General features: G+C 37.3%; 1 protein-coding gene across 1 annotated transcript; it reads right to left on the bottom strand.

Moving 5' to 3' along the window:
* Positions 1 to 1,578: 1,578 nt before the first annotated feature.
* LOC103142274 (poly(ADP-ribose) glycohydrolase) lies at positions 1,579 to 25,916 on the bottom strand. The gene is made up of 17 exons (XM_007558253.2): positions 25,458 to 25,916; positions 25,283 to 25,368; positions 24,507 to 25,201; positions 24,042 to 24,164; positions 23,567 to 23,635; positions 23,122 to 23,196; positions 17,972 to 18,064; positions 17,491 to 17,645; positions 13,114 to 13,193; positions 12,973 to 13,033; positions 12,776 to 12,851; positions 10,877 to 11,024; positions 7,611 to 7,689; positions 7,241 to 7,349; positions 5,706 to 5,811; positions 3,711 to 3,839; positions 1,579 to 2,771 (listed from the first exon to the last, which is right to left on the bottom strand). Exons 1-17 carry the CDS (start codon positions 25,562 to 25,564, stop codon positions 2,596 to 2,598), a joined length of 2,367 nt encoding a protein of 788 aa, XP_007558315.1. The 5' UTR covers positions 25,565 to 25,916; the 3' UTR covers positions 1,579 to 2,595.
* Positions 25,917 to 26,291: the final 375 nt, after the last annotated feature.

Below are 26,291 nucleotides of genomic sequence, written 5' to 3'. Positions count from 1 at the left end.
TTTAACTTCAAGAATCAAATCGTGAGAAGTCTAAAGAGGCCACGTGTGTCTGACACTTGAAATGAAGAAATTAGAAGAGATAAAAGAGGGAAGGAAGGACGAGGAAAAACACTTTGCATTTCATCAACAACAATGTATATTAACCTAACCAGTTTTTAAGTTTACAGAAAGCAACAACATTTTTAAAAAGATGATTACCTTGCAACATTTTACCTTTTTCTTTAGAAAAATTATTTTTAAACACAAATTAGACTAGATGAAGAAAAAAAAACAACTTCCGATTCTAATTTTAACATGATGATCCCATAAATTAGCATGATATGGATGAGTTCATGCATTTTAAGTTAATAAAATATGTGCATAATTCATCTGAAAATTATCCCCAAAGAGCTTTATAAATGTTATTGAAAACTTCAGATTTTTTGTTTTGTTTTGCATGTTCCCAGTTGTCCTACAATCCAAATGCACAAATATTGCAGCTGATTTCTTACCCATGAAAGTACCGCAACAGTTCCACAATTTATCATTTGTTCCTTATTTAATAGTCTGTCCAAACAGAACAAACATAGGATACTTGACCAAAGCTACAAGGGGGGTTTGATCAAAGCATAGGCATGTGTTACAATGGCCCAGTTAAAGTGCAAACCTAAATCAAATGAAGGAATCTGTGGAAACAAGCATCCCCAAACATTGCAAGTTAATGCTTGGAAATGCTTTGTGTCCAGCTTGAACTGATTTGTGTGGAAGAACAAGCACACAAGTGCTTGTTCTTCTCTGGTAAATTTATTAAGATAGAGATACTAATCAATCAATACAAATGTAAGTTAAATAAAAGTCTAAAAAAGTTTTAAGTGGATGTTAGAAAAAGTTAAAGTGGTATAAATAGTTCTGCAAGGCACCGTCTCAGGCTTTTCCAGCACTAGGCTGCAGAACAGGGATCATGCTACCGAAACAAAAACACTTTATGTTTGTGACTTTTTGGCAGGCGCCGGCATAAAGGTCAGAAACACACATGACGTTAACTGCAGCGGGATCACTCCAGTAGGACACCCCCCGTTTGTGTCTATGCTGTATCCCCTCAGGAGATGGACCCCCTAAGGCTGCTTTTTGAACTCGGCATGCAACAAAGAGCGACCCCCTGCCTCGGGTCCTGATTCCATAAAGGCAGACGGTGCCAAGCTTTGACACCTACACTCTCTTTACTAAACTTAGATAAGCCCACGAGTTCATTCAAAAGGAATTAAACTAACTTTACATTCAGCTAAAGATGGTTTAGGTTCAACCAGTTTTCTGCAAACAGAAAACAATCCAAAAATGTTGAAATGGTACAAGTAGGCAGCATAATTGGAGATTTATCAATGTAGTGCATAAAATTTTACCCGTAAGTAAAGAAGCTGGTCACTCCAGAAATGTGTCCAACTCTTGGATCTGATTGGCTGAGCTGTGGTCCACTCTTACATAGTTTTATTTTCAGACAAATACCAGAAAAATTGAATATCTAATATTTCATAAATGCATCAGTTACATCTATAGCTACATTTGAAAAGAGCTGGAGGAAAGAATTTAAACTGAGACGACTTTATTTATTAAATCCAATTTTATTTGGACTCCAAAACAAAACGCATCAGGAAAAAATATAAATTAATCCTTGCGTTAAAACAATGAAAAGCAATAAGATCAGTGTAGAAAGTAGAAAATCACATCAAATTGAGCGTCACCTAAACTGTAGTCCGAACTCATTATGGGAGAGAAATAAATTACACGCAGAGGAAGACTGCTCTTTTAATCTAAACTGCTTTCCTACTGGTGATCTGAGCCTCCAACAACTATTCCTGTCCTTTAACTTCATTTCTGACAGAAAACTCAATTAAACTGAATAAGTGCGGGTATAAAAACCAGCTACATGACAGAGAGAAAGGAAGGATGGCAACCTTTGCCTCGGCGTTAAACATCCAAATTGCATCCCAGTGGACCAGCGTACCCACTGGAACAAAGTGACCACAGCAGCAGGCAGGGCCATAACTGACCACTTTGGTTTTCATCTTCGTGCTCCTTGTTTCTTTTCATGTTTTGGTTTGTCCAGAACTAAATGTTGTAAAGGACCAAAAAAAATAAAATACCTGCCATAATCAAGTTTTTTATGCCAACTAAAAGTACAAAAACAACCAAAATAAATTTAGATGTATAAAATATGGATAATCTCAAAGTTCATATGCCCGTTTTTAAATTGCCTTTTACTTCTGAATCACATTTACTTTTTTCCTAATCTATTTTTGCTTGTATATAAAATGTATTATATCCTATTTAGTAAAATACACAGGCTATTCTCATGGGTAAGGGAGGCGACGGTGGAAAAAAGCATCAGGAATAAATAGAAAACTGGAGGAAAAAAAACAGAAAAATAACAGGCAAATTAAAATAAAAATAAAACCCCTTTCTAATTAAATTTCCTTCACAATTTAAGTTCTGTACTTCTATCATAGCAGTTTATGAGCCGTTTATTTATTCCTGTGTTGATTCCGGCAAGGTGACGAAAATCTTGGCACTCTCCATTTTCCCAGTTTAAAGTCAAAGTGACTCATCAGCATCAGGACCTTAATGGCGCCCTGTGGGCGAGCGTTGGCCGGCCGGAGCTCTGCTGGACTCATCCGGCGCCTCTGAGGAGCCGACCTGCTCGTAGATGAAGGAGTAGAGGCTGACGTCAGGGCGCCGCCGGAGGCAGTTCTCACAAACCGAGCTGTAGTACTGCCCCAGGAGATCATACACCTCCCCTGTGATGGAGACAAGGACATTGTACAGACTCGCCTTGTTAAATGAGAAAGAAAATGCTGATTTTTTTCAAAACTCTATAATTATTAGTTGAGGCTAACTTTACATGCAGCCCTATGAGCATGAATGAAGTACGAATTTGGGGGGGATTTGATGATCCAGTTGAAGCGCTTTTTTTGGGGTTGCAGTGAAAACACAACATCCAACTTAAATTACATTTTAAAATATGGATTAGATGTACAGTATTTTACAATAATTAAGTTTCTGTTTTAAAATAAACTAAATATTTGACTACCTTTCTGGGAAGAGTTGGTACAGTTTGTTTAAACTGGTTGGATTTCTTGGTTCATTCAAGTTTTTGAGATAGTTTGAATATTCTATCAACTTTGTGCAGAGCACCAGGACCACTGACAGGCAGCATGCTGCTGCCACCACAGCTAGTACAGTGTTCTCAGGCTTGAAAAGCTTTCCATGATGTCTACAAATGTTTTTACTGTGGCTATAAAGCTCAAGCATCGTCTCTTCTGATGAAACATTTTGGGATTAGACCTCCGTCTTGTTAGATTTACTCATAGCTGTGGACAGTGTCACAAGAGTTTGAGAGGTGGGATAATCCTGACTCTCAGAACTGCTCTCCTTTTATCTGAGCGAACCATTTGGACACTGGAACGGTGGTTACCCACCTTAAAAAAAAAACTGCGACTAACACAAAAACAACTAAAAGAAAATTAACAGATGTTGGACTTGTCATTTTAAAACTTTAGCACAACATATATACACCTACCAAAAATGTATGAAGACATGGGAGGCCGTATATGCATTAGAAAAAAATACACAAACCAAACTCAAACACTGATGCCAATGGCGTTAGTGTCAAAACAACAGGCTAAAAAAAAAAATAAAAAAAAGAAAGAAACAGACGGGATGGCTGGCTGCCTCACCAACACTGATGTTCCTCTGGGTGAGGAAGGAGTGCATGTCGTGGACATCTGTCATGAGCTGGTTGTCACCAAAGGTGAAATAGGCGACGTCTCGGCCCGCCTCAGCAGCTGCCAGCATCTGGATCAGAGCTGGAGGAAAAGAGGACTGTAAAACCTCAACAACAGAGAGTACGTTTCAGTGCTCGGTGCGAGCAGACCGAAGCGGATACAATGAAAGCTTGGGGAAATAAAAAAAAATATTTGAAAAGATAGAGAAAAAGATTTAAATAAATGAATAGTTCCTCTAAGGTTGACGTTTGAAACCTGTACAGCAAAAGGTGAGTAATCAAGGGATTAGGTCTCACCCCCACTGTGAACTCTGGATCTGTTAGTGCGCAGAGCCCCGACTGGCCCCGGAAAGCTGTGAATATTTTAAGAGACTGGAAATACGTCTGCTGATTAATTAAAGTTGGGAAAGTGCCGACGTAATGAGCAAAACTGAAACAACATCTTCATCAGCACTCAGCACTTCTACCCATCAGCAGTTTGTCTCGCTGCCTCTGCTTCAACAACTGTCCTCAAAAATCATTTTTGTGATTAAAGGAAAGGTGGCGACAGGAGAAGCTAATCCCAGATAGCAGACAGCCTCTCAAGTAGGAAGTGAGTATTGATATAGTAAAAACCCATGTTTATCTAATAAATGCACATCAATATAAATGTAAGTTTGAACATTATTAAAAGGTTAATTTAATTAAACTTAATTAAACTTTAGTCCAGGTAAGATGCTTCCGACTTTGTGTCCTCAAAGTAAATGAAGCACTTTTGAGCAGAAAAATAGGCATTTGGGTGTTTCAGCGAAAGTTATAACCAAGTTATTTCATCACAATAAACATATAGAAAACAATGACTATTTGTTTATTTATCATAAGTCATATTGTTCCACATTCACAAGCATTATTGCATATTGCTGCAGCAGAACTCCACATTTTGTAAAATATTCCCTAAATTCTTGAACAGGCTTTGCATCAAACTTTTTCGTTTTAAATAAATGCTCAATTTTAATAAATATGGCTAAAAATGCTGTAATTATATCTCATGACCCCAATTTTACCCATCAACATGCAATTTCTAGCCTTTTAATATCTCTTTGTAAACACACTGCAGGTTTCATCATTTCTTTTTGTTGTTGTTGTTGCTGTTTGTTTTTTAATTCTCATTATTCACTAGCAGGTGTATTTACAACAAACAATATAGAGTGGCAAAAAGCAAAAAGAGGTATTGATGTACAAAATAATTAACCAAATAATAGAACAAATGACAGCAATAGAAATCAAATAACCAAACAAAAGGAACAAAAAAATAAACACACACACCTTTCAAGGAGGCAGTTATGTCTGTTACTCTGCACCTTTTACTACCCATTTCTCCTTCTAAGCAACTTTCCATTAATATACACGGATACAGCGCTTTGTGAGCCATAATTATCAAACCTAACAGAAATAAACACTTCAAATAAATAAATCTGAGTGTAACACGCCAGTTCCATCTTTTGCACTGGATCACTGAAATAAAGCATTTTTCAATAATATATGCAATGTATAAAGTGTGGTACAGAAAAGGGCTGAAATGCATAAATGTGGTGAAAAGCTAAGTTGCTATTGCAAAGGAATGGACAAGTTTCTCCTAAAGCTCCCCAGAGGAGTAATAACAACACAACACACAGAAAGCTGGAACTGATTGATGGATTCAAGCAGGCAATCAATTTCGCTATTAATGCAACATATCAACTTTGGCATTAGATCAATAGGAGGAAGGCAAAAAAATAAATAAATAAATAAATAAAAAAATGCCTTAAGTAAATGTACAAATTCCTGGAAGACAAATGGATGCCCATGCTGAAGCGCTTTCTACTTGAAATTTATTCTGCTGCGTCCAGGAAAGAGAGTCCAATTAGAGTGATGATCTGAGCGCTTGTCTGGTCAAAATGTGCTGACGTCAACGTTACGTCAGCGTTACCTTTGAGTCGTGTGTCGCCTCCAAAAACTCCACAGCCCCAGTTTCCCGTTGCCACTGCAGCGAGGTTTTGACTTTCCTTCTCAGAGTAAGAAAAGCCACAGTAAGCCTACAAGGAGAATCAAAAAAGATTTAACATTAGTGTCAGACAATAAGTTAAAAAAAGAGGATGTAAAAAAGTGCAGAAATAATGAATATTACAGAGCTTAATCCTCTAAATTAATCTCTGTATTACAATGTACACACATTAATTAATTTATTTCCTTCATTTGTATTTTTTACTGTATTTCTGTAAAGCACCCAGAATAAATTAAAAATGTGATGTGTGCCAACAACTATAAGGTAACAGGCAGGCTGGAGCATCTCAAATCATAAAAGTGCTTCAGACACATTAGAAAGTATCACCAGCACAGTAAGGAGCAATACATTTAAAACATTGAAAGGCTTGTTCAATTTAATTCCATCACGTCTCCAAAACGATTTCCCAGTAGGGCATGCTTTAGTTAGAACATTTTCACTTAAAATGAATCAAATGAAAATTATGTAAAAATACCAGCTACTCTTAATTCTTAATTTTTTTTTTCCGCAGTAGATTTGAGACTTGACTCGTACTAAGTAAATGCCACAGGGTGATTTATCTTTTCTTACATTTTTTTTAATGTGCCATTTTGGAGGTACGAGAACAAAATCTAGCCTCACCGTCGAGAGTCATAACTATAAAACACTCTTGTGTAAATCTGAGGCATCAGCCATACGAGCCACTGTTTTAAAAGCTACTTCAGCACAACATCCAAGGAGGCTTGAAGTATTTATTTTAACTTTAAATCAAAATGCACGGTGAAAATAAATGGTAAGAGCCTGTCCTCCCTTCTGACCAGTGATAAATTCTTCTTGGGGAAAGGGCAGACGTGACATTTAACTGAACAATATTCGAAACAGGATTGATCTCTGTGTTTGTGCATTCTTCACCCTGATGTCAGAACTGTCAAACTGCTCCATGCTTTCTGACAGCAGACCTGACAACATCAACATCTTGATTCTCTTCCAGAACAAATGGCCATTACCTCTTCGGGAAGCTTAAGATTAAATGTAAAAGCAGAATACCATGTAAATATGATACATGGGACTGGTATCCTGACAGTAAATTGTCTTAATTCCAATTAAAATCAATGATGGATAATTCTGGGTATTATGGACATGTACTTTAATTAAACATATCTTCACAAATACAGTATTTATATCCTGAATATCACTTTAATTACTTATATTTATTATTATTAACTATTAGAAGTTATCCACTAGCAATGCAATAATGCATCTATAAACAAAACAACAGAGATAAAAATGTCTTTACTTCTGTCAAAGTGAAAGGAAGCAGAGAGCCTTCATCCATACTCAAATTTGTTTTCTACCATAGCATATATGTTTGTATGTATATTTTAATCTAAATTATAAGAGAATGATTGTATATGGTAAATTGCATGCAGCAAAAATCTAGCGAAACTTCGACAAACAAAAAAAAAAAAGTTTAAGGTCACCTTGTTAAGTTCTCTGTTAATTTTGTCGGGGTGAAACTGTTCGAGAAAGTTTCTGAACTGTAGCGCATCGATGGCAACAATCTCTGTGCATCGTCTCCTCCAGTCGTCTCTAAAATAGTCAATAACCAGATCTGAGGACAACAAAATACTTCGACATATATAGAAACCATAGGAAGTAAGTTGATCAAAACAAACAAAGGGGGAAAAAAAGACAATACTTCTGCAAGGCACCACAACAACAAAATATTCAACAACAGACCACAATCAAAGCACCAGACAAATCAAAATTTAAACTTCAAAATTCAGGACTTGGCTGCTGCCCGCTGCTGCTGTTGAGATAAAAAAAAGAAAAGAAAAAATGGATTAATACCTTGGAGTGGTGTCGTGGTGACAGCCAGCCCACCTATACGTCTGAGAATACCCCGTGTATTTGCTATACTGTTGTGATCCTGAAAGACAGCAACATCAAAAACCGTGTTTAAAGTTTGCTCATGATGCTAGTGATGATGACGCAACACTGAAAGAAAGGTAAAATTAGATAAGTTTTATTGAAACATCAATATTGTCCTTTTTTAGTCAAATTAAAGCTTCAAAGTAAGGGATATAATAAGACCGAAGGTGGAGAATAAATAATCTTATGTAGATAATACTGCAATAATTGAATATTTACTGCCAATGAAATAAACACACAACCCCCCCCCCAAAAAAAACAAACAAAAACAAAACAAAACCAACAAAAAAGTCAAAAATTAAGATGTACTTGCTGTAACAAAAACAAGCAAAAAACCTCGTCCTACTCAAAGAATTAAAAAAAAGAGACGCATATGAAAGAGCTCTGAACTCCAGTTGGCATCATCATCATGTTTCTTTTAAAGTAATGGCCAATATAATTCAAAATCCCCTTATAAACATAATAAACAATTAAAAAAAAAACAAACATAGGAAACAAACGCAGAATAACTTCTCCGACATAATAAACACTCTTTAAAGGTTAACTTTGATTAAATGCATATTGTGACTGCGCAATTAAATTTTATATTGTAGGAATAAAGCACAGTTATTAAACAGGAAGAAATGACTTTAAATTACTACTTCCAAATGTTCTGTTTAAATCAGAACTTAGAAATCTCAACAATGGAATAATATCTCAGTCATAAAACTGGAGAGACATCTGTTTGCTGTTCAAGAACATGACATTTTAATGATCCCTGACATTTTTGCACTTGAACAGATAATAGTTCAGGAACAAAATTAATTCTTCTTCTCATTTTTTGTGAGCAAAATGTTCTTTAAAAGGTATTTGTGGAGGGAAGCTTATAAAGACCGCATTTAGAGAAAACCAACTATTAGAATGATTTCATAAGTAACAACAAAAAGCAGGTCAAAATAAAGTATTAAAGGTCATTTTATTCATGTGCAAATATATCCAAGCAAGAAAGTCTCACATTTGTGCTGGACCGGGCAGTGAAAGGTCAGAAGTGCATCTCATTGCCGTGTTAATTCAAAGCTGGGAGGAGTGAACTTTTTTTTATCTTTAATTAACTCATATCAATGTCTTTCTTAATGACAAAGGAATAAAAAGGAAACATTTTGTTTTTGTGAACATAAAAGCAACAACAGAAATCACAAATTATGCTATTAGAACAGTGTGGATAAGTGGAGATGGGAAACACTGCATAGGCACAAGCAAGCTGCCACTAGTTTTACTGGTTTCCACCTTCCAGATAGAAAAAGAAATACAATCTCCATGCCACTGCTTCCTGCTTACTGATTTAAAGCATCTCCTTGTCAGCATCGTCTTTAAACCAACCATGTGACTTCTCCCTGATACTATTTATACCGTTGACCGTCCCAATGGCAGCCAGATATCTACCAATCAAGGAAAATTCAATTAGCCAGAGCACTTTTGCAAATTTCAGTGCAGAGCTACAACCCATTAGTCTGTGTTGCTGCATGCCAAGACCTCTTGCAGAATAATATGATTTACCACAGTGGGCCACGATGCATCCAAGGCTTGGAGTTTTACAATGGGAACAAGAGATATTGGCTGAGTTTAATAAAGATGATGGAATGGAAGAGTCCATTAGCGGAGCAGGTCTTGGGCAGGTCTTCCAGCTCTAATTAATTCTGTGCTGGAGTAATAAAGTTAAGTGGAGCAAAGGCAGGCACGAAGTCTGAAGGTGACTCGGCCAAACGGGAAGACGCGCCATGTCTGGAGATGGCAAAGACAAAGAATGTGATGCCTCACTTGCTATTTTAGTCTACAGTTCTGATACAGTGTATAATGAAAGCCATATTTAGAAAAAAATTTTACAACAAAAGCCAGATGTAAGTAGAATGGTTGTTTCTTGGCGATGCAGACTGACAATCACTGCTCATGTCAGAAAGTGACGAAAAGAAACACCACAGTTGAATAAACTTTACTGTCCTTGAAAAACAAAACTAAACATGAGATTACCATCATGTTAATCAGTAAAATCCAAACCTTTGTTAAAGATATTTTTTTAATCCAGCTGTACAAGATGGATGTAAATTATACTAAAATACAAGGCGTACATTTTTTTTTTTTTTTTACTAGCCGTTACTAGATTACACTGATTGTCCTCTTTAAACCCAATCAAGCTCCTGCAAACATTTCCACAAAACAAAAAGAAGTGGAAAACAGGACAGGCGCCATCAGCCTCCTGCAGAGGGAACCCTCATGTCTGCCGTCTTGTTATTGGGTTTACACAGGTTCCTGACAGCTGTGTTTGTTGCAAACATCCAATTGTGAAGTACTAGGAATTATTTAAGAGAAAGTCTTCAACGGTGCAATCAAGTCCACCAACTCTCCATCTTCCAACTGCCTCTCGAAGCCAATCAAAAAGAAACGTGTGACAAGGACCGACAGACAAAGACGGCAAAGCCATAAACACCTTCAAGCTGATCCAGAATGGGGTAAATTGAAGATGTAAACATCAGTTAAAGAGTGTATGAAGATTGAAGCACAAATGGTATAAATCTTAAGAATTTAAGTTATCCTTAAGTTATCCTTCCAATCTGGAAGGATAACAATCTAGGGCGAATTCACGAGTGTATTTGCAGGTATCCTTGTCTTTAAGAGGCCAGATGCAAATAAATATCTGCTTTTAAAAGAACTCTGAGGAACAAATAACATATCTAATCACAGACACCGTTTGCAGGCATTTTAATGAGGCTAGACGTACACAAAGTCCACCAATAGTTTCTATATCAGTGGAAATTGTAGGCAAAGCAAATAGTTTATCATTCCCAAAGATGTTTGCAAGGACTGTTTGCATCATGTAGTAGATGGTGCAGAAGAAATACTGCCTGTTGAAAGCTGGAGCTAGTTAAGGAAAAGACAAAAATACAATTGCGATGCTGAGTTTACAGAAAAGGACCTCAAGCTTGAATTCATTCTCCTCTCCTGTGAAATCTGCCTCATTTTTTGATAATCTACTTAATCAAATTTGCTGGACATAATGGGCATTTTTGCATCTGCATGTATTCAGAGAAGAATAGATCAAAACTCCAGTGCAGAAAAACGAAAACAATGGGTTCAAAATCTCCCAACCAACTCAATTAGATTATAGAAGTAGAGAAATAAATGCCTAAAAATGAGGCATTTAAAATTACCTGTGACAATGAGACACTCATTATCATCGAGGGCCTCTGTGAAGAGACGTGACACGATGAGCTCCGGGTTTATGAGGAACCGAATTTCTTCTTGGACAAGACCAGCGCCAATAACTCCTCCTCCGACAAACTTGTTGGCAAAATCCACCTGGACGATAAGGCAAAAGCCATGAAAGATAGAGAAAAAAAACATCCAAGCTCCTGCTGACCCTGCTCATTTTCTAATCAGTCAGATTTTTGCAAGAAAAAAAAAGAAAAAACGAGCTTAGACAAGAACAGCTTCTCAAACTTTGGAAGCAAAACATGTCATGAAATTGTATTTGCCCTTTGTGTTTTATTTTTGACAGAATCCATGACAGGTTTATTGGGGAGGTTAGCCTGAGGTGGTGGCATTACTCAGGCAATCTGTCCACAAAGCCAAAATGAGCTTTGAGCTCTCCCTCATAGCTGCATTGAGTTCTGCAGCCGCCAGTAGCAAATATCAAATTAAGAGATTTATTTAAGGAAATAAACTGCAAAAATTATGCTTTCTGTTTATTTTTGCAAGTAATTAAATTATTTCAGTTCATTTGAAATTGTACATTTTCAGGGCTGACAGTTTTTACTCAGTGACCCACAGTTGGCCCAGACCGAACCCATCACAGCCGCATAAAAACGCTATGAAAAAAAAAAAAAGTTGAGCAGCTGTGTGAGGGCAGATCTCTCCATTGTGGTCACTCAACATTGGGACAACAAGCCAGACTCCAGAGTCTGCCTTGACAAGCTGTCAGGACCTCAACCCCCAACCCCACCCTTGCAGAGCATCCATCAATCGCAGCTTACTGCGAGCCCCGGAGCTGGTCGTGAGCGCACATCAACTGTCAGCCCGTGGCAAACAAAAGGTGAAAGTCGGAGGGGGCAGCGCTGACGGTGTTCGGGACGCTCGACCAACACAGAGAGCCGAGGAGGCCCAGAGGCCTCGACCCCAGTCTCAGCCCAAACTCCCTTTGACGTGTGCGCAGCTCCCTTAGAGGGGCTTATTTTGCACTGCTAAGCATTCTGGGTGACAGACTTGAAAATGTGGTGGCATAGTGAATGACTACTACAGAGGAGAAACAGCTCCTGGTACATTTAAGTTGCTGAAAAATGTAAATAAATCTAAATCAGACTGTAACATGTTTTAACTAGTGTACAATTCCAACAGACGGGGCTCAGACGCTTTTTCCACAGCAAAATTCAAGGACTTTTCAAACATTTTCAACATACACTTTGGAGATAAAAACAAAACAAAAAAACAAAAAAAAACAAACACAAATTCACTAATGTATTTATTACTGTTATTGATAATGTTTTGTGATTGTACTCTACATTCTGCAGCAGGGACAAGTTAGACTAAAATATAACAAAATTTTATGTTTTGAAAAGTTCTCTCTCAGACAACCTATAGACCTGACTGGCCTGAAAACAACACACAAATTAAACAAAAACAAAAAAATCAAAATTTCAATAACATAGTTTAATGTAGAAAATATGAGACAACCTTTATTTCAATTACAGATCAATAAGTTCAGTTACTAGGAAAAAATAAACTAAAAGATTTTCTCACATAGTTTCAGTAAATGGAAATAACCCAAAATTAAAAAAAAGTTTAGTCAGATTTAACTTCAGAAAATAAGAAAAAAATTGTGTCTTCTTATTGGGTGTATTAAAAATATGTGGCTTCAACTGTAAATAACCCTTTCCCATTTTAGACTTTTAATCAAACATTAGATTACCTTTTATTACAAAACCGTGCAGTTTGAATCCCAGGTGCTTTCAAGAACTTCATACAGAAACTGAGATCTCCCCTAACACCTATTTGAAATTCAAGCATTTTCAAGGATTTCAAGCACCCGTACAAACCCTGAATAGAGGTCTTACCTGAAGCATCCCATAGCCATCGTCCTCTATGGTCCCTTCACACGTAATGTGGAGTCTTGTGAGCAAAGTCGGCGAGCTGAAATGCAAACATTGTTTTCCATGTTCCACTTTTAGTGAGCTCCTGTGTCTTTGGTGCTCCTTATACTATTCTAAAAAAAATAAATCTAAAGAACAAAAACAAAAAAACCCCAGCAAACCTTGTCCAGTCGGGAGGTTTATCCAGTCTTTGACGGCTGAATGTCACAAGTCCAGTAGGTTCTGAAGAACACAAGAATGATTGCTTAGCTTTCTCTGCAACAGTTCAATTTAATCAAAAAGCAGTAAATCTAATCACCTACTCTGTTCAGTGACACTTTTAAAATAACACATCAAGGTTTTCAGCTTCTCAATCTTTCTGGAGGATGAGCCTTCAAACAGCCTGAAAGGAAAAAAAGATACCGAGTGATATTTTTCAAAAAACATTTACCTAGCTAAATTTTACAATCTGTATGTCACACAAGTAATCTTCTGAAGTCGTCTTCGGCTGGGCTAGCCCTTCTGCTTCAAGGCTTCAGCAATCCTCAGTCTTTCTATCATCTTAAACCAGTCTGCCCATTCTACTGTGGTAGAAACAAGGTTTTTTTTAGTCTGCATTACTGCTGGTCACAGGTTATTTTCTCATTTCAGACCATTCTGTGTAAACCTCAGAGATGGTTGTGGGCAAATATTCCAGCAGATCTCCAGTTGTCTGACACCACCAAGTACGCTACATTCAGTCACTTAAAGCCTCTTTCTTCCCCATTCTAATGCTCAGTTTGAACTTCTGCAAATGGTGTTCTCCAAAGCCAGATGTCAAAATGAGTTTGAGCAAACAACTACTTAAACAGTTATACCCAAATAATGTGCTGTGTCAGTGTATACGATTACATTTTCTTCCAAAGGAAGAAAGCTCAATCTTTAAAGAAGTTGGCCATGACATGCCATCTTACCACCAACTGACTAAAGTCGAGACGACCAAAAACTGTTCATTTGCAGAATCATTGCTGAAGAGATGGATGACCCCCATTTTAGCCCCGTGAGTTCAGTCATGCTTTAACTTTTGATATGAATTAGTTCATCTCTCACTCAGCCTCCTTTTCAGTCGCTAGCCGATTATGGAGGAGCTCCTTTGCTGTTACGAGAAAGTTGCCCCAGGCTGTCCATCACAGCGCAACACTCCTGCACTGTCCCCGCACTCGCACATAAAAAAAAAAGAAAAGAAAAAGGGGATCAGGGATCTCTCTGTCTCCAGGGATACATTAGGAAACGCTGCGTCCCTTTAAAGCAACAGTGTCCTCAGGAGGAAAAAAAGGTCTTAACACATATATAAAACCGCTGGCAGCGAGATGCGCTGGATATACGAGTGCACTTTGAACACTAAACTCACAATATCCTTCTTAATACGAGTCTAAAAGAAGCACACAGATGCGACAATAAAAATAAAAAAAAAAAAGGAAATTTTATGGAATGAAAATGAAGCAACGACAAAAGCCTGCTGCACTAAGAGCCCTTCAGGGACTGGAAAACTCGTTCAGTAAAGCCAGTTTCTGCTTTCATCTGTCTTTTTTTAGTCCAAGTGGCCTCAAGAAACAATCCTGCCTCTTGTAGCTCTCAGAAAAATGTACTGGACATGAGTCTGCCACCAGCGAAAGCAGCCTTTTAGTAACAAACTGTAATATAGTCTTGTAGAAATAGAGAATTGACCTATATTAGTCATCGATTTAGGATTAAAGTCATGTTTTAATTTTAAAAACATGCAAATTCTGTCTAAATGCAATAATATTTTTAGGTGGTCCAGCCGGAGTGCTGAGTTTGACCTGAGTACAGTGGTAGCATGACAGCTAATATTAAAATTGCCATTTCCTATCAAAAAACAAAGTTCTTGGTTTAATGAAAACTATTTTACATCTAAATCTGCCAAGGTTACAAATAATGTTGGGTTTAAATGTAGGTGGTGTGTAAATGGCATTGTTTGCACTTGATTTTATGTGATGGGTATATATAAATGCACATCATACTTCATGATTTTATGTTTAAACAATTTTATGAGTCTTGCATCATTTTGTGTGCATCTATTACTTAAATTATAAATAAAAATTATCTAGGTTTGGAAATATATAAGGAATAAATATAAGTAGCCAAACAAAACAATTGGCCATTGGAATACCTTTGCTAGGGACCATAGCTGTGAACAAAACAACATAGGTGACTACATTTAATATCACATTTGGTTTTAGCATCATTTTTACAAGTCAATATTCTTTGACAACAAGAACACACACTGAATACTTTTAATATGTAAGGTGGTAGATAACTAAAAGCATCCTTTGCAGCAGATGGTGAGACTGTATCTTCATTTCAGTTACCATTAGTTATTTTTTTCTTTTTTTTTGCAAGACTTTTTGCCAATTTCTACACATCTGCTATGTGGCGTAAACATGCCAAGAAAAAAAAAAAAGAAAAGATGTTTACATGTGGGAGCAGATGATCAAGCTTTCCAGAAAGGAAAACAAATTCTTAGTATAAGGGATTGCTGCAAACTTAAAGACTTCATACACTGCTACATGCTCATTCGGGAAGATTAATTGCTGCAAAGTCAGTGGCTCGATATAATCGGCTGGGTTTTCTTAGGTACAAATTTGAATAATAAACTGAATCTGAGTTGATTGTTTAATAGCCAAAATCAAATTGGAACACTCAGGTCAATACATGACTTCCAATCTGTCAATATGATTGTACTGAATACACTATGCATTTGCATACAGATTAGATGCTTTATGATGTGCTTTGAGACAATATTTATTACGAATGGTGCTAAAAAAAAGAAACTTAACAGAACTGAATTAAATAGGATCCAATGAGGATATTTAAACTAAAGCATGGATATAGAAAAATATTCCCACCCGAGTTTCTAGTTTGGAGTGACTGCCGTCTCTCCAAAACCATGTTGCTGAGACAAAGTGAATTTGCTTTAAAAAATACTGAGCAGTAAAGAGCATCATATTTTAGAGCATGAAAACTGAAACAAATTTCCAAGTATAATATATACATACATTAAAATCAGCCCTTTTCTTTGTTTTTAAAGCAGAAACGTTATTCTATAAACGCACAGCAGCAAATCACGACTGGTAAACATTGTAAATGGATTTTATTATTGACCATAAATCCCTTTCAAAAAAACAACGTGCAGACACTCAGTGACTTAGCTAAAGGTTGGAGTGAGCACTCTTACTTTCCCAAAGATCCTCTACGCAGAAACAATGGATGAACTTTTCTAATCCAGGTAGATGAAGAGGACGGATTTCTCCTCACTAAAGTCACTCTCGCAGTTAAAAACACTTTTTGCCTCTGAATTATGAAACAACTGAAATCAAGGTTTTGGATAAAGAACAATTCAAAGCAGAAGAAACTGAATATAGCAAAGTCCAAGACACAATTCCAAAAGATGGCCTCACTCTGTGCAAAATACCAGCTCATGTTATTAATTAACCCAACATTCCCACTGCATGCCTACTCAGGATTATTAGCTGGAGCAATGGCCTATTTTTCTCAGTGTCTGAGCCAAATGACTGAGTGGGCAAGTCAGTTTTTTTCACATCAGTGTGGCAATATGGGTCAGAAGCAGAGCAGACATAATGTGAAGTGATTAACATTTTTTCTAGGAAATCTTGTTTTTTCACGAGCTGCCACTGTGGTGAATACAAGAAAACTGAATTAGCCACAGAGAGCTTTTAAATTCCTGGGTGTGGTGCAGGTTTCTTAGCTTTAGATCCTACCTCCTGCCAGACAACACTTACATGGTCAATAGTTTCTTCTTTGAAGACTTTTGTGTAATGTTTCGGCATTACACAATGTTTCGACTTTGTGTATGAAAACATGTTTGTTTCCGTGGAAACATGTTTGTTTCCACGGAACATGTTTGATGTTCCGTGGAAACAAACATGTTTCGAGAAAACAAACATGTTTCCACGGAACATGTTTGATGTTCCATGGAAACAAACATTTCAAGAAAACAAACATGTTTCCACGGAACATGTTTGATGTAGATTAAAAGCAGCCATCTGAGTCGGTTTTAATCTAATTTCCTCTTCCATTTAGATAATCACATTGTGATTCCAACAGATATTGGCAACATGACTAAGCAAGAGATCTGTAGCCAGATTTTAACATTACACCCTAACTGATGGGATTTGTAGCGACGGTTTGTAAGGAGAAAGAAATACAGAAGATTTTCACAGATGCAATCCTTTTACTAAATCTAAGGAAATATTTTCCTGAATCAGATGTTGTAGAGTAAAATCAAACAATGAAGAAACAGAGCTCAAAACAGAATTGGCCAGATAAAGTGAGAAAACTTGCAATGGTGAGGTGTAAATACAACTACTAGAACTGGATTTTATTCAGACGTATCAGAGTTAAGGGGAATAAACATAAATGAAAGCCACATTTTTGTTGTGTTGGCTTCAATGTATGTCACTTAAATTCTTAAAAATTCAATGAAGCTTGTGGTTTAAATGAAAAAACTGATGAATACATTCCAGCTTTCTGAATGTCTTCGGATGATTTTTGATGAGCAAGTTATTCCAACATTATACCATGTTAGAACGAAAACATGTGCTTGTGCCAGAAAAGGTTTATGGTTAACCAATTGTCTATTAAACAAAGCAGAACATCACCCACACACACACACACAATACCTGAAAAAGTTGATATCTGGGTAGTTGCAGTACTCAGTCTTTCTGGAGTTTCTTCTGGGGAAGGTACAAAAGAAGGCGTTTGCGAGCAGACATGCCACCTGCTCCTGAGACATGGTGATGGAGTGGCTCATGCCTCTTTTCAGGAGGGGGATAGGCTAGAGGACAAACAGAGGGACAACTGAAGAAGGATAAAATCATTTGTGCTATGCCAACGTGTTAAAGGAAGCAATCTGCATGAATGTAATAATGTGTAAACTCTGAATGCATTTTTATTGATTCACTAAAAAAAAAAGAATGCATATGTGGCTTTGATACAGATGTGCTACGTTACAGTTTCTTTAAAGAAATACATCATAGGTCCTCACCCCCTTTCACAACAACTAGACAAGATGCTTTATCATCTGGGCACCTTTGGGATCAATCTGCTGCAACAATTCACCAAAACCAGCCAGTCACTGCAATGGGTAGTTACTGGTGTTACCTTGGTGCAGAGCTCAGATGCTCTCAGTGCTAATTGCACCATGTCTGGCAGCAGAGAGTCAAACAGATGTTCCACAGCATCACGCTCCAGGACCTTGGAGAGAGCAGGAGATCTGTTTATGCTTGTTGTTTTGCCATAAACTTCAGCTGCCTCTCTATTACTCATTCAGGCTGATTAGCTGAAGACATATTAAACACACTTGTCTGACACTTGTTTAAATTATGAAGCAGTAAAACAAACAAACAAAAGATACTGGTCAGAAAGAAAAGAAAAAAAAACATTGAAATATTATTGATGTAGCACAAAGATGGGAGGACATGAATGGAATATATTTTTTAATGTATATAATGTGAAAACGTGGTGTCATACTGTCAAAAGACACATTAAAGTAGCAATCCAAAAATTCATAATGCTCGTCATTCATAGAACACATTTTTTATATATTACTTGCATTAGCCCGGCAGTGGCACCAAAATGTCAGAATTATCAATAACGACGCAATTTCATCAAAGTTGCACAGCCAAGCAAACTCATTAAACAATCTTCCAGGAAGAGATGCAAATGGCCAAGGGTTTGAAATAAAAAGGGGTTCTGTGTGCCCAGAACAAGAAGCCCCGGCTTGTGATTTAGCTTGGAACATTTATATTATGGCAATGGAAGCTTGGCTAAACACTGCTGTAAGTAATGACCAGGCTGACATCATAAACTGCTCCTCTGGGTGTAATAAATGACGGCAGTTGACACGATGGGGATAGTAGATATAGCTGAGGTAATATTAGGCAAGCTGTGTAAATCAGCAGCAGACAGAGACTCACATGAGCTGACTTAACTGTCAGTACGACTTAAGACTAGCTCCGCACACAATACCAGATGATAGAGGAAATCTAACAGAACGTACAGTGCTTTGCAAAAGTACCCATGTTTCAATTTTTCACATTTTGTCACATTATAAAACATGCAATACATTGGGATTTAAAGAGATAAACACCACAAAATAAGGCGTAATTGTGAAGTAAGAAAAATGTGTCTTTTTCCATAAAAAGCAGAAGTGTATCTGCTTTTCTTTCTGTGTTAACATTGTTGGTAATGTTACATTTAAACTAAGCAAGAGGGAATTTGACAGAAACAACAGCTACAAAAATACAAGTCAGTTCTTCTGGTCTAACCAAGTAAGCAGTCAGTAAACAGGTGACTAAGTAAAAATGAACCCCTTTGTGCTCATAAGCATGCATAGAGTATTTGTTGGGCAGCAGAGAGAGAAATGAACTGAACTCAACAAAACTGAGGCTGTCCATCAACGGCTATTCCGTTATTCATAAGGAATACGAGCTGAGATGAATATTCGATGAGGACGCCCGACCCGTCACTCCATGCCATTCATGTGCATTTTTGCTCTGACACCAGAAAACATTCTGCCTCAGTCCGACACAAGAGCTTGAGCTATAACAATCTGAGGAAACAGATGCATTGTACAAAAGTGCTATTGTCATTTCACTCTGAAAATAAAACTTTGTAATCAAAACGTCATACCTCATTGGCTGTTTTAAATTATTTTTGAAACTGTGCTAAAAAAATATTACATAATGTAACAGAATCAATTTTCTGTTTGACAATTGAAAGTCAAATTTGCTGCACAAGCAATATTATTTTTTATTTTTCTTGAAAAAAAAAGTGTAAAACGTGAAATATTAAGATCCATAAATGAAGTTATAAGCAGCGATGTAATAAATTTAGTGCCAAACCACAATTTTCCAGACCTAATTCAAACAATTTAATTTATTTACTGCAACTTAATAATCTTAAGAATAATCATTTATTTCTCCCTTAATTTAATAAGAATAAAAAAAATATATAAAATATTTGCCATCTATACGAGTTCCACCTAAATTCCATCTTAGACCATTCTTTTACCCATCCATTGTCTATGCCTGCTTATCCTTGTAAGGACACAGGGGAGCTGGTGCCCATTTCTAGCCTTCATTGGGTGAAAGGCAGGGTAGAGACAGATCACCAGTCCATCACAGTGCAAAAAACACACATGGGAAGCATCTAGTGTACACACACACACACACACACACATACTTAAAAGCAATTTGGATTCTGGAGAGAGCAATTAACCTAACAGTCATGTTTTATGACTGTGGGAAAAAGGCAGAGTATCCGGGGAGAACATGCAACCTCCACGCAGAAAGACCTCAGTGCTTCCATGCAGCCCCACCGTTCCTTTATCCATCGTTCTGGTTCGACATCACAGCTAAATCAGATCTCAGCATTAAAACTAAGCCTGTGGCTACGGCCTCTTTCAGCGCAGGCGTTCACTTTGATGGAATATCCTTTGTAACATTATTTTTGACACGAATTATTCAACAGAAGCTGACTGGATCGAGCTACTGCCTGTTATTTAATGTCAACTATTTTCATTTCTGACAAGTTAGTAAAAATGACCTTTTGTTTGAAGATTCAATTATTACTCAAAGCTCCGCGAATTTTGCATTTTGTTCAAATCATTTACCGCTCAAACTTGTAGCATACTGACATAAAACAGTCACTTTTTCCACCTGGAGTCTGAAACGCTATTAAAACATAACGCATTTCCAGCAATAGTCTAATAAACTTGGGAAATCTTATTTCACTTGTATCGCAACACAACAACGTCTCAAACAGAACGTCCCTCTCTCTTGAATGATCCAGACGTTCAGCTACCTTCTGAATCTTTACGGAAGATGACGCAGAGCACTTTAATTTGACAGATGACGGATGGCCTCCAAAAGCGACTGTCGAAGACACTGGCGACTCTGAGCAAAGAGCAATGAGCCAAAGCTTTACTGGGAATAATAAAGCACATCTTTGACTTGAAGAAAACAACTAGGTATTGTCAGGGGTGAAAGTAGTTTTAAATTCTTGGGGGTACTATGACAAAAAAAAAAAAAAATCTCTCTCTCTCTACATATATATATAAATTTTGAACGTCATGGCATGGACTGCATCCCAGTTTTCCATTTCTAGCATATAACCATTCATTTCTGATTTTAAACTGGTTATATTGTTCCTGTGTCCAGGCAGAAGGATAATCAGTAGGCCTAGCATCATGACCTGTTTGTTCTGAAGCGGCTTCCACATCATCTTCGTGACGTGGCGTCTCCTCACCCTGACTCTCAGATTGCTCAAAATCTTCATCAGCTGTTTTTTTTGTTTTTTTATTTTGTCGGGTATCTTCTCAGCTCCGGTCTCCCTGTCTTTTCTTTTGAATAAGGATGTTATTTTTCTCTGCATGCTGGTCAAGTTTCGATTTCGTTTGAAATTTTTAACAATTTAGTTGTTCTCGCGGTTTTTATGTAAAGGTTTGTAGATGGTAAATGATTTATTGTTCGTCCTGTCCCAAAGCAAGTGAAGGTTTTTAGTATTAGTGCACCACCTTTGCAAAATGACCCAGTCTATTTAATCGAACGCACCAATCCCCTTGGCAACCACTGTGTTTTGGAGATAAACGCGCAAGCACTCTCATGTGAAATTAAATGAAATCTCTGGTCATAGCGGTGTTCTCAAGCTGCGATGTGTTGTTGAAATTGAACCTAATTACATGAAATACAATTAGTTCATCTCTCTTTGCTTTTACTTTGGATATTTTGTAACAAACAATGTTGTAGCGGAGTACCTTTAAAGGCTGGCAGTTGACGAAAGCTTCGAACTCCGAGGGGGGCAAAAGGTGGAGAATTGAGGGTCTAGCGTATCACGAACAGTTCAGAAACATTATGAAGTGAGAAAAAAGCTATTTATTAACTTATTAAGTCATGTTTTAGACCAGTGGTTCTTAACCTGGGTTCGATCGAACCCCAGGGGTTCGGCGGAGCCTCTGCCGCGGAGGTAAAGACACACTGTGTAAAGTCGTGATGACGCCCCGCTTTGCCATCACTTGCTGAGAGATTCACGTTACATTGCTGAGCCAATCAGTGCTGCGGAGGAGCACGTACCCCTCCCCCACCCTCCGCTCAACAGTTTCCAGCAGCGCAGGCGATATTTTACTTATTAGAAGGGTTCAGTGAATGCGCATATGAAACTGTTGGTTTTGGTACCTCAAAAAAGGTTAAAACCCACTGTTTTAGACTGGTCTTTGTTAGAATAACCAGTCAGTCATGTCTAATCAGCGGACGCACTCACGGCTGCGTGCACCCGCTGATTCTTTACAGCAGACAGCGGCTCCATTTTCTTGGTACTGCGTACCCCCGCTAAATCTTTTGGGGGTACGCAGTACCCCTCCGCACCCCCTTAATTTCACCCCTGGGTATTGTTAATTATTAAACTTAGGTCAAAAGTCTTTATACATTTCTCTACAACGTTGCCTTTGGATTTGATTCATGTAGCTTTGCTGATAAAAATAAATAAATACTTGCGTTGTGACTTTAAACCCTAACCCTACAATCATATTTCACTAGAAGTACAGCTGCAGGTCTTAGACTCGATGGAGAGTCTCTTTCAAACCTGACCACACAGTTTCAATTGTAACTCACTTTCAATTCAGTTGAACCCCTGGCAGTTGGTTCTGGACATTAACAGGGCCTTTCTAACACAAGAATGTGGTTTGATTGTTGCCACAAAAGTGGTTTTGTGGCAACTAACAGGTTTTATTTCTTACTTTGACAGTCAAACAAAAATGAAACCCATTTTCTTGACAGCAGGTGGAGGCAATTATATACTTTGATTATTTTATGAATATAAACCGTTTCCGTCTTCCTCAAGTTATATATCTAAGTAGCATTAGATTCTGAACCATTTCCAGAGACACCCATGATACTTACAAACAAATCCCAAACGGGTAAGAAATGAAAACAATCATTAGCAGAATAGCTTCAGCGATATGACAGTCATGATGTTCTCCCAGAGCTCAGAGGTCATGCATTTCTATTGATGTTGGTGAAAATAAAGGGATCGACAAGAAACATTTCATTTGATCTTTTTTCTATATAGACGGATAGTTGGACACTTGACGGTTCATTACTATTAGAGTAATCTTTCGGTGTCTTGTGTTTTTTCTGCGTTTGCATGCAGAGTAAAATCTCTGTTGAGCAAAACAAATGTTACTTTTCCATCTTTGGAATCAGAAGAATTAACAAGAAATAAACTGCAACAGTGCTTTAACAATTACACTTTACCTTGTTACAGTACAAGTCCAGTGCTGTGAAGTCCCATTTTCTGGCGTGTGAGGCACTATAATTCAGCACCGCTTCCTGTGACAGAACCAAACACATTTCAACTTTTTTTTAAGCAAACGAAATATTGATTGCAAGTTCAATTTATGTGTTCAAAATCCATTGAAATTCCAACTACATGTTATAAAGCTTTGTTCTTTTCCTTTTCTTAACCTGAAATGCCATCTTGTGGTGTAACCAGGTAATAACAACTACAGTTGTGCGCACGTGTTACACCTGATCTCATTTTTACAAGTTCCAGTTCACTAATTTGTAAACCTAATGCAAAAACACTGAATAGTGGATAAACACAAAACAACGCATGACAGATTTACACATCTTAAAACGAAAACTCCAGAAGAAAATATTTTGTGTGATGTAGAATGAATGAAGACGTACAACCACTTACCTTCAACTGAAAAACATTTGTGAATTTCTTGTCCAAAGTTTCGTTGATCAGATCCCACCGACTCTTTTTCTGAGGAAAAACAAATGGCATTAGCATTCAGTGGTGTAAATTCAGGCTGGCAACAAATGATGACATTGTTGTGCCTTCTACTGGTTAATAAGGCACATAACTCTACATGGTTTTTTGATATTTATTCCAGTAAAATTAGTATACATCTAGACTTTGTAAGAAAAAATATCTAGACAACTTAAAAATGATTAAACATTGCATCTTTATAACAAAAACTAGGCATAATGTGGCTTTAAATGCCACTAGGGCTCAAACTCAACATTTTTATTTGAACAAAAAACTAAAATTTCATACAAAAGCAAATTAGAAATTTTCCACATTTCAGCCCCACACTTTTATACAAAGTCTGCATCTGTGATGTTTTATGTTATTAAACGAACAGCATGAGAAACACTTCCAGTTTTACCTCATCATCAACTGGAAATAAATTCCCGTTTGAGCAGGGCATCTTCACATGGACATCATCCCATGTATCCAAAAATGTAGCTGGATATGGAATAGGAACTTTACAGTTTCTAAGGAGGTCTGTCTATCAGTGGGACAAGCAAAAAAAATAACAGTGTTAGTGTGTTAGTATTCATGTTTCTTAAACACTGCTGATCAGATTGGGATATGTTTAAATCTCTTTTCGATTTGCCAATCGACCAAACACTTTCTGTAGTCAGCAAGTTTTTGGCATATTTTTTTCTGAATTGCTGATCATCACAATTAACTTTTTTCTTTTTAATTATTATCAAGGAAACCTACATTTTACAAAACTATTACAGCAGAATTGTATTTATTTTTTATGTATTCAAAGGCTGTGGAATCGAAAAAGCATTCATAAAGCTCTTTTTGTCCTGTTTATAACAAAAGAAATGAGTTCTCAAACCCTTATCATCACGGTGTGTTGGTCAGGAACGTCTTTCAGTGGTGGAAGCTTCCCACCACATTCCGGCATTCTCCTGAGCTTGCTGATTGGCGTTCCCAACCATGTAACTCCAGGAGCTGTACGTTCTTTGTCTGGATCTTTCCTCTCTGAAGACTTATTTCGCCCACCATTTTTCACAGCAAAACTCTGTGACGTGCTCCCTGCAAAAAAGTCTGTTATTTTAGCTCTCTGTGTGGTAAAGCCGTCGGAGTGTGAAGAACACGCTTCCATTGGTTGTTCTTCTGTCTCAGAGTCCTTGGTGTCAGGCAGTAAAGGACAGTCCTCGTCAAACTCTTGTGGTGTTAGTATTTGGGTACCTTCATCCATAGAAGAAACTGAGGATTTCTCAGCATTTTCATCGTTTGCAGAATCAGCTGATGGGTTCAGCTCATTTCCCGTCCTTTCCACATCCTCTTCACCTGGAAACACTTCTGCACTTAAACGTGTTGAGGGCTTTACCAGCCATTGTTCAAGTGTATTTCTAAACTTCTGCGTCGGTCTGGGGCCGGTGTTTTGAAAGGAGCCTTTTCTTTTTACGCCCCGTAAACCGCCTGCTCCAGTTTTAGGTCGCATATCCATTTTTGTTTTTACTTTGTTTTCCTTGCTTTCTTTATTTATGGTCTCATTTCCGTTGCTGTGATGACAAGAACACACGCCTAAGGAAAAAAAACAAACAGAAACTGTAACAAAAATAGGTTTGTTATACACATTAGAAAAATATTGTCTGAGCAAAGTACCTTTGTAAAAGGTTGTAAGTGCTGTTTGTTTTTTTGTCTCAACTTTTGTTCTCTTTGATGGTTCGAAGTCTGTCAATGCACTTATTCTGCAACACAGCTTGGCATCGTCAAATACATTTTGATGCGAAACAGAGAAATGTTTAAATTAAAAAAAAGAAATTAGAAATGTACTCACAAAAAAGCTTGAACTGACGCCAGATACACGGTGTTGTTTGGTTTAGTTGAAATTAACTGTGGCTTTTTCAGCTGAGAAACTAGTTTTAGCAAACGCCACGAAGCCATGCATGAGAAACTATCTTACAAAAAAAAGACAAGACGGGAGATTCATAAGAGGCATGATTAATACTGCAGCAGTTACTTAAAATTTCTTCCCCCTCTGTATTCAATCAAATCATGATGATAGCTCACGCACTAGCTGCAATGCTAACTGCTTTTTCACTGCAGCTAGCAGCCAAAAGAAGCGGAAAAAAATTCTCCCGAAAATAAAAAAAACATATCACGACTTTAGATACTACAGTACTTGAGCATTTATACACACATTAGTTCATAGAACATATTGAAAATACTGTTGCTGGTTTGTTTGTTGTCACACAAAAAACACGTCCTAATGTAACGTCTTTACGTCACAACTAGTTATTCTTCTTCTACTTTGAGTTGACCCAGATAGGCGCATCAATGATGTGTTGCTGCCATCTGCTGTTCATTGTTGGACAACTCAATGATGGGTTACGTAGAGTGAAATATTTCAAGGGTTTATTCAAATGTCAGGAACTGGGGGTAGCCAAAAATTATCGTACTCAAGTTAACAGCATCACTACTTTGTAATTGTAGTAATTTTTCCTCAAGTAAAAGTATAAAGTAGCCATTCAATAAATTACTGAAGTACAAAGTATTTTGTTATACAGCACATAAATGGGCTGAGTACTTTATCAGATTTGATATATTAAAGAAAAATGTTGCCAGGCTGAATAAAATATAAAGTTATGCACAAATTCTGCCGTTTTTAAGA

This window comes from Poecilia formosa, unplaced genomic scaffold, assembly GCF_000485575.1.
Source record: "Poecilia formosa unplaced genomic scaffold, Poecilia_formosa-5.1.2 Scaffold95, whole genome shotgun sequence".
NCBI lineage: Eukaryota > Metazoa > Chordata > Actinopteri > Cyprinodontiformes > Poeciliidae > Poecilia > Poecilia formosa.
The sequence above is the reverse complement of the archived record's forward strand: the minus strand, read 5'-3'. Positions and strand labels throughout refer to the sequence as shown.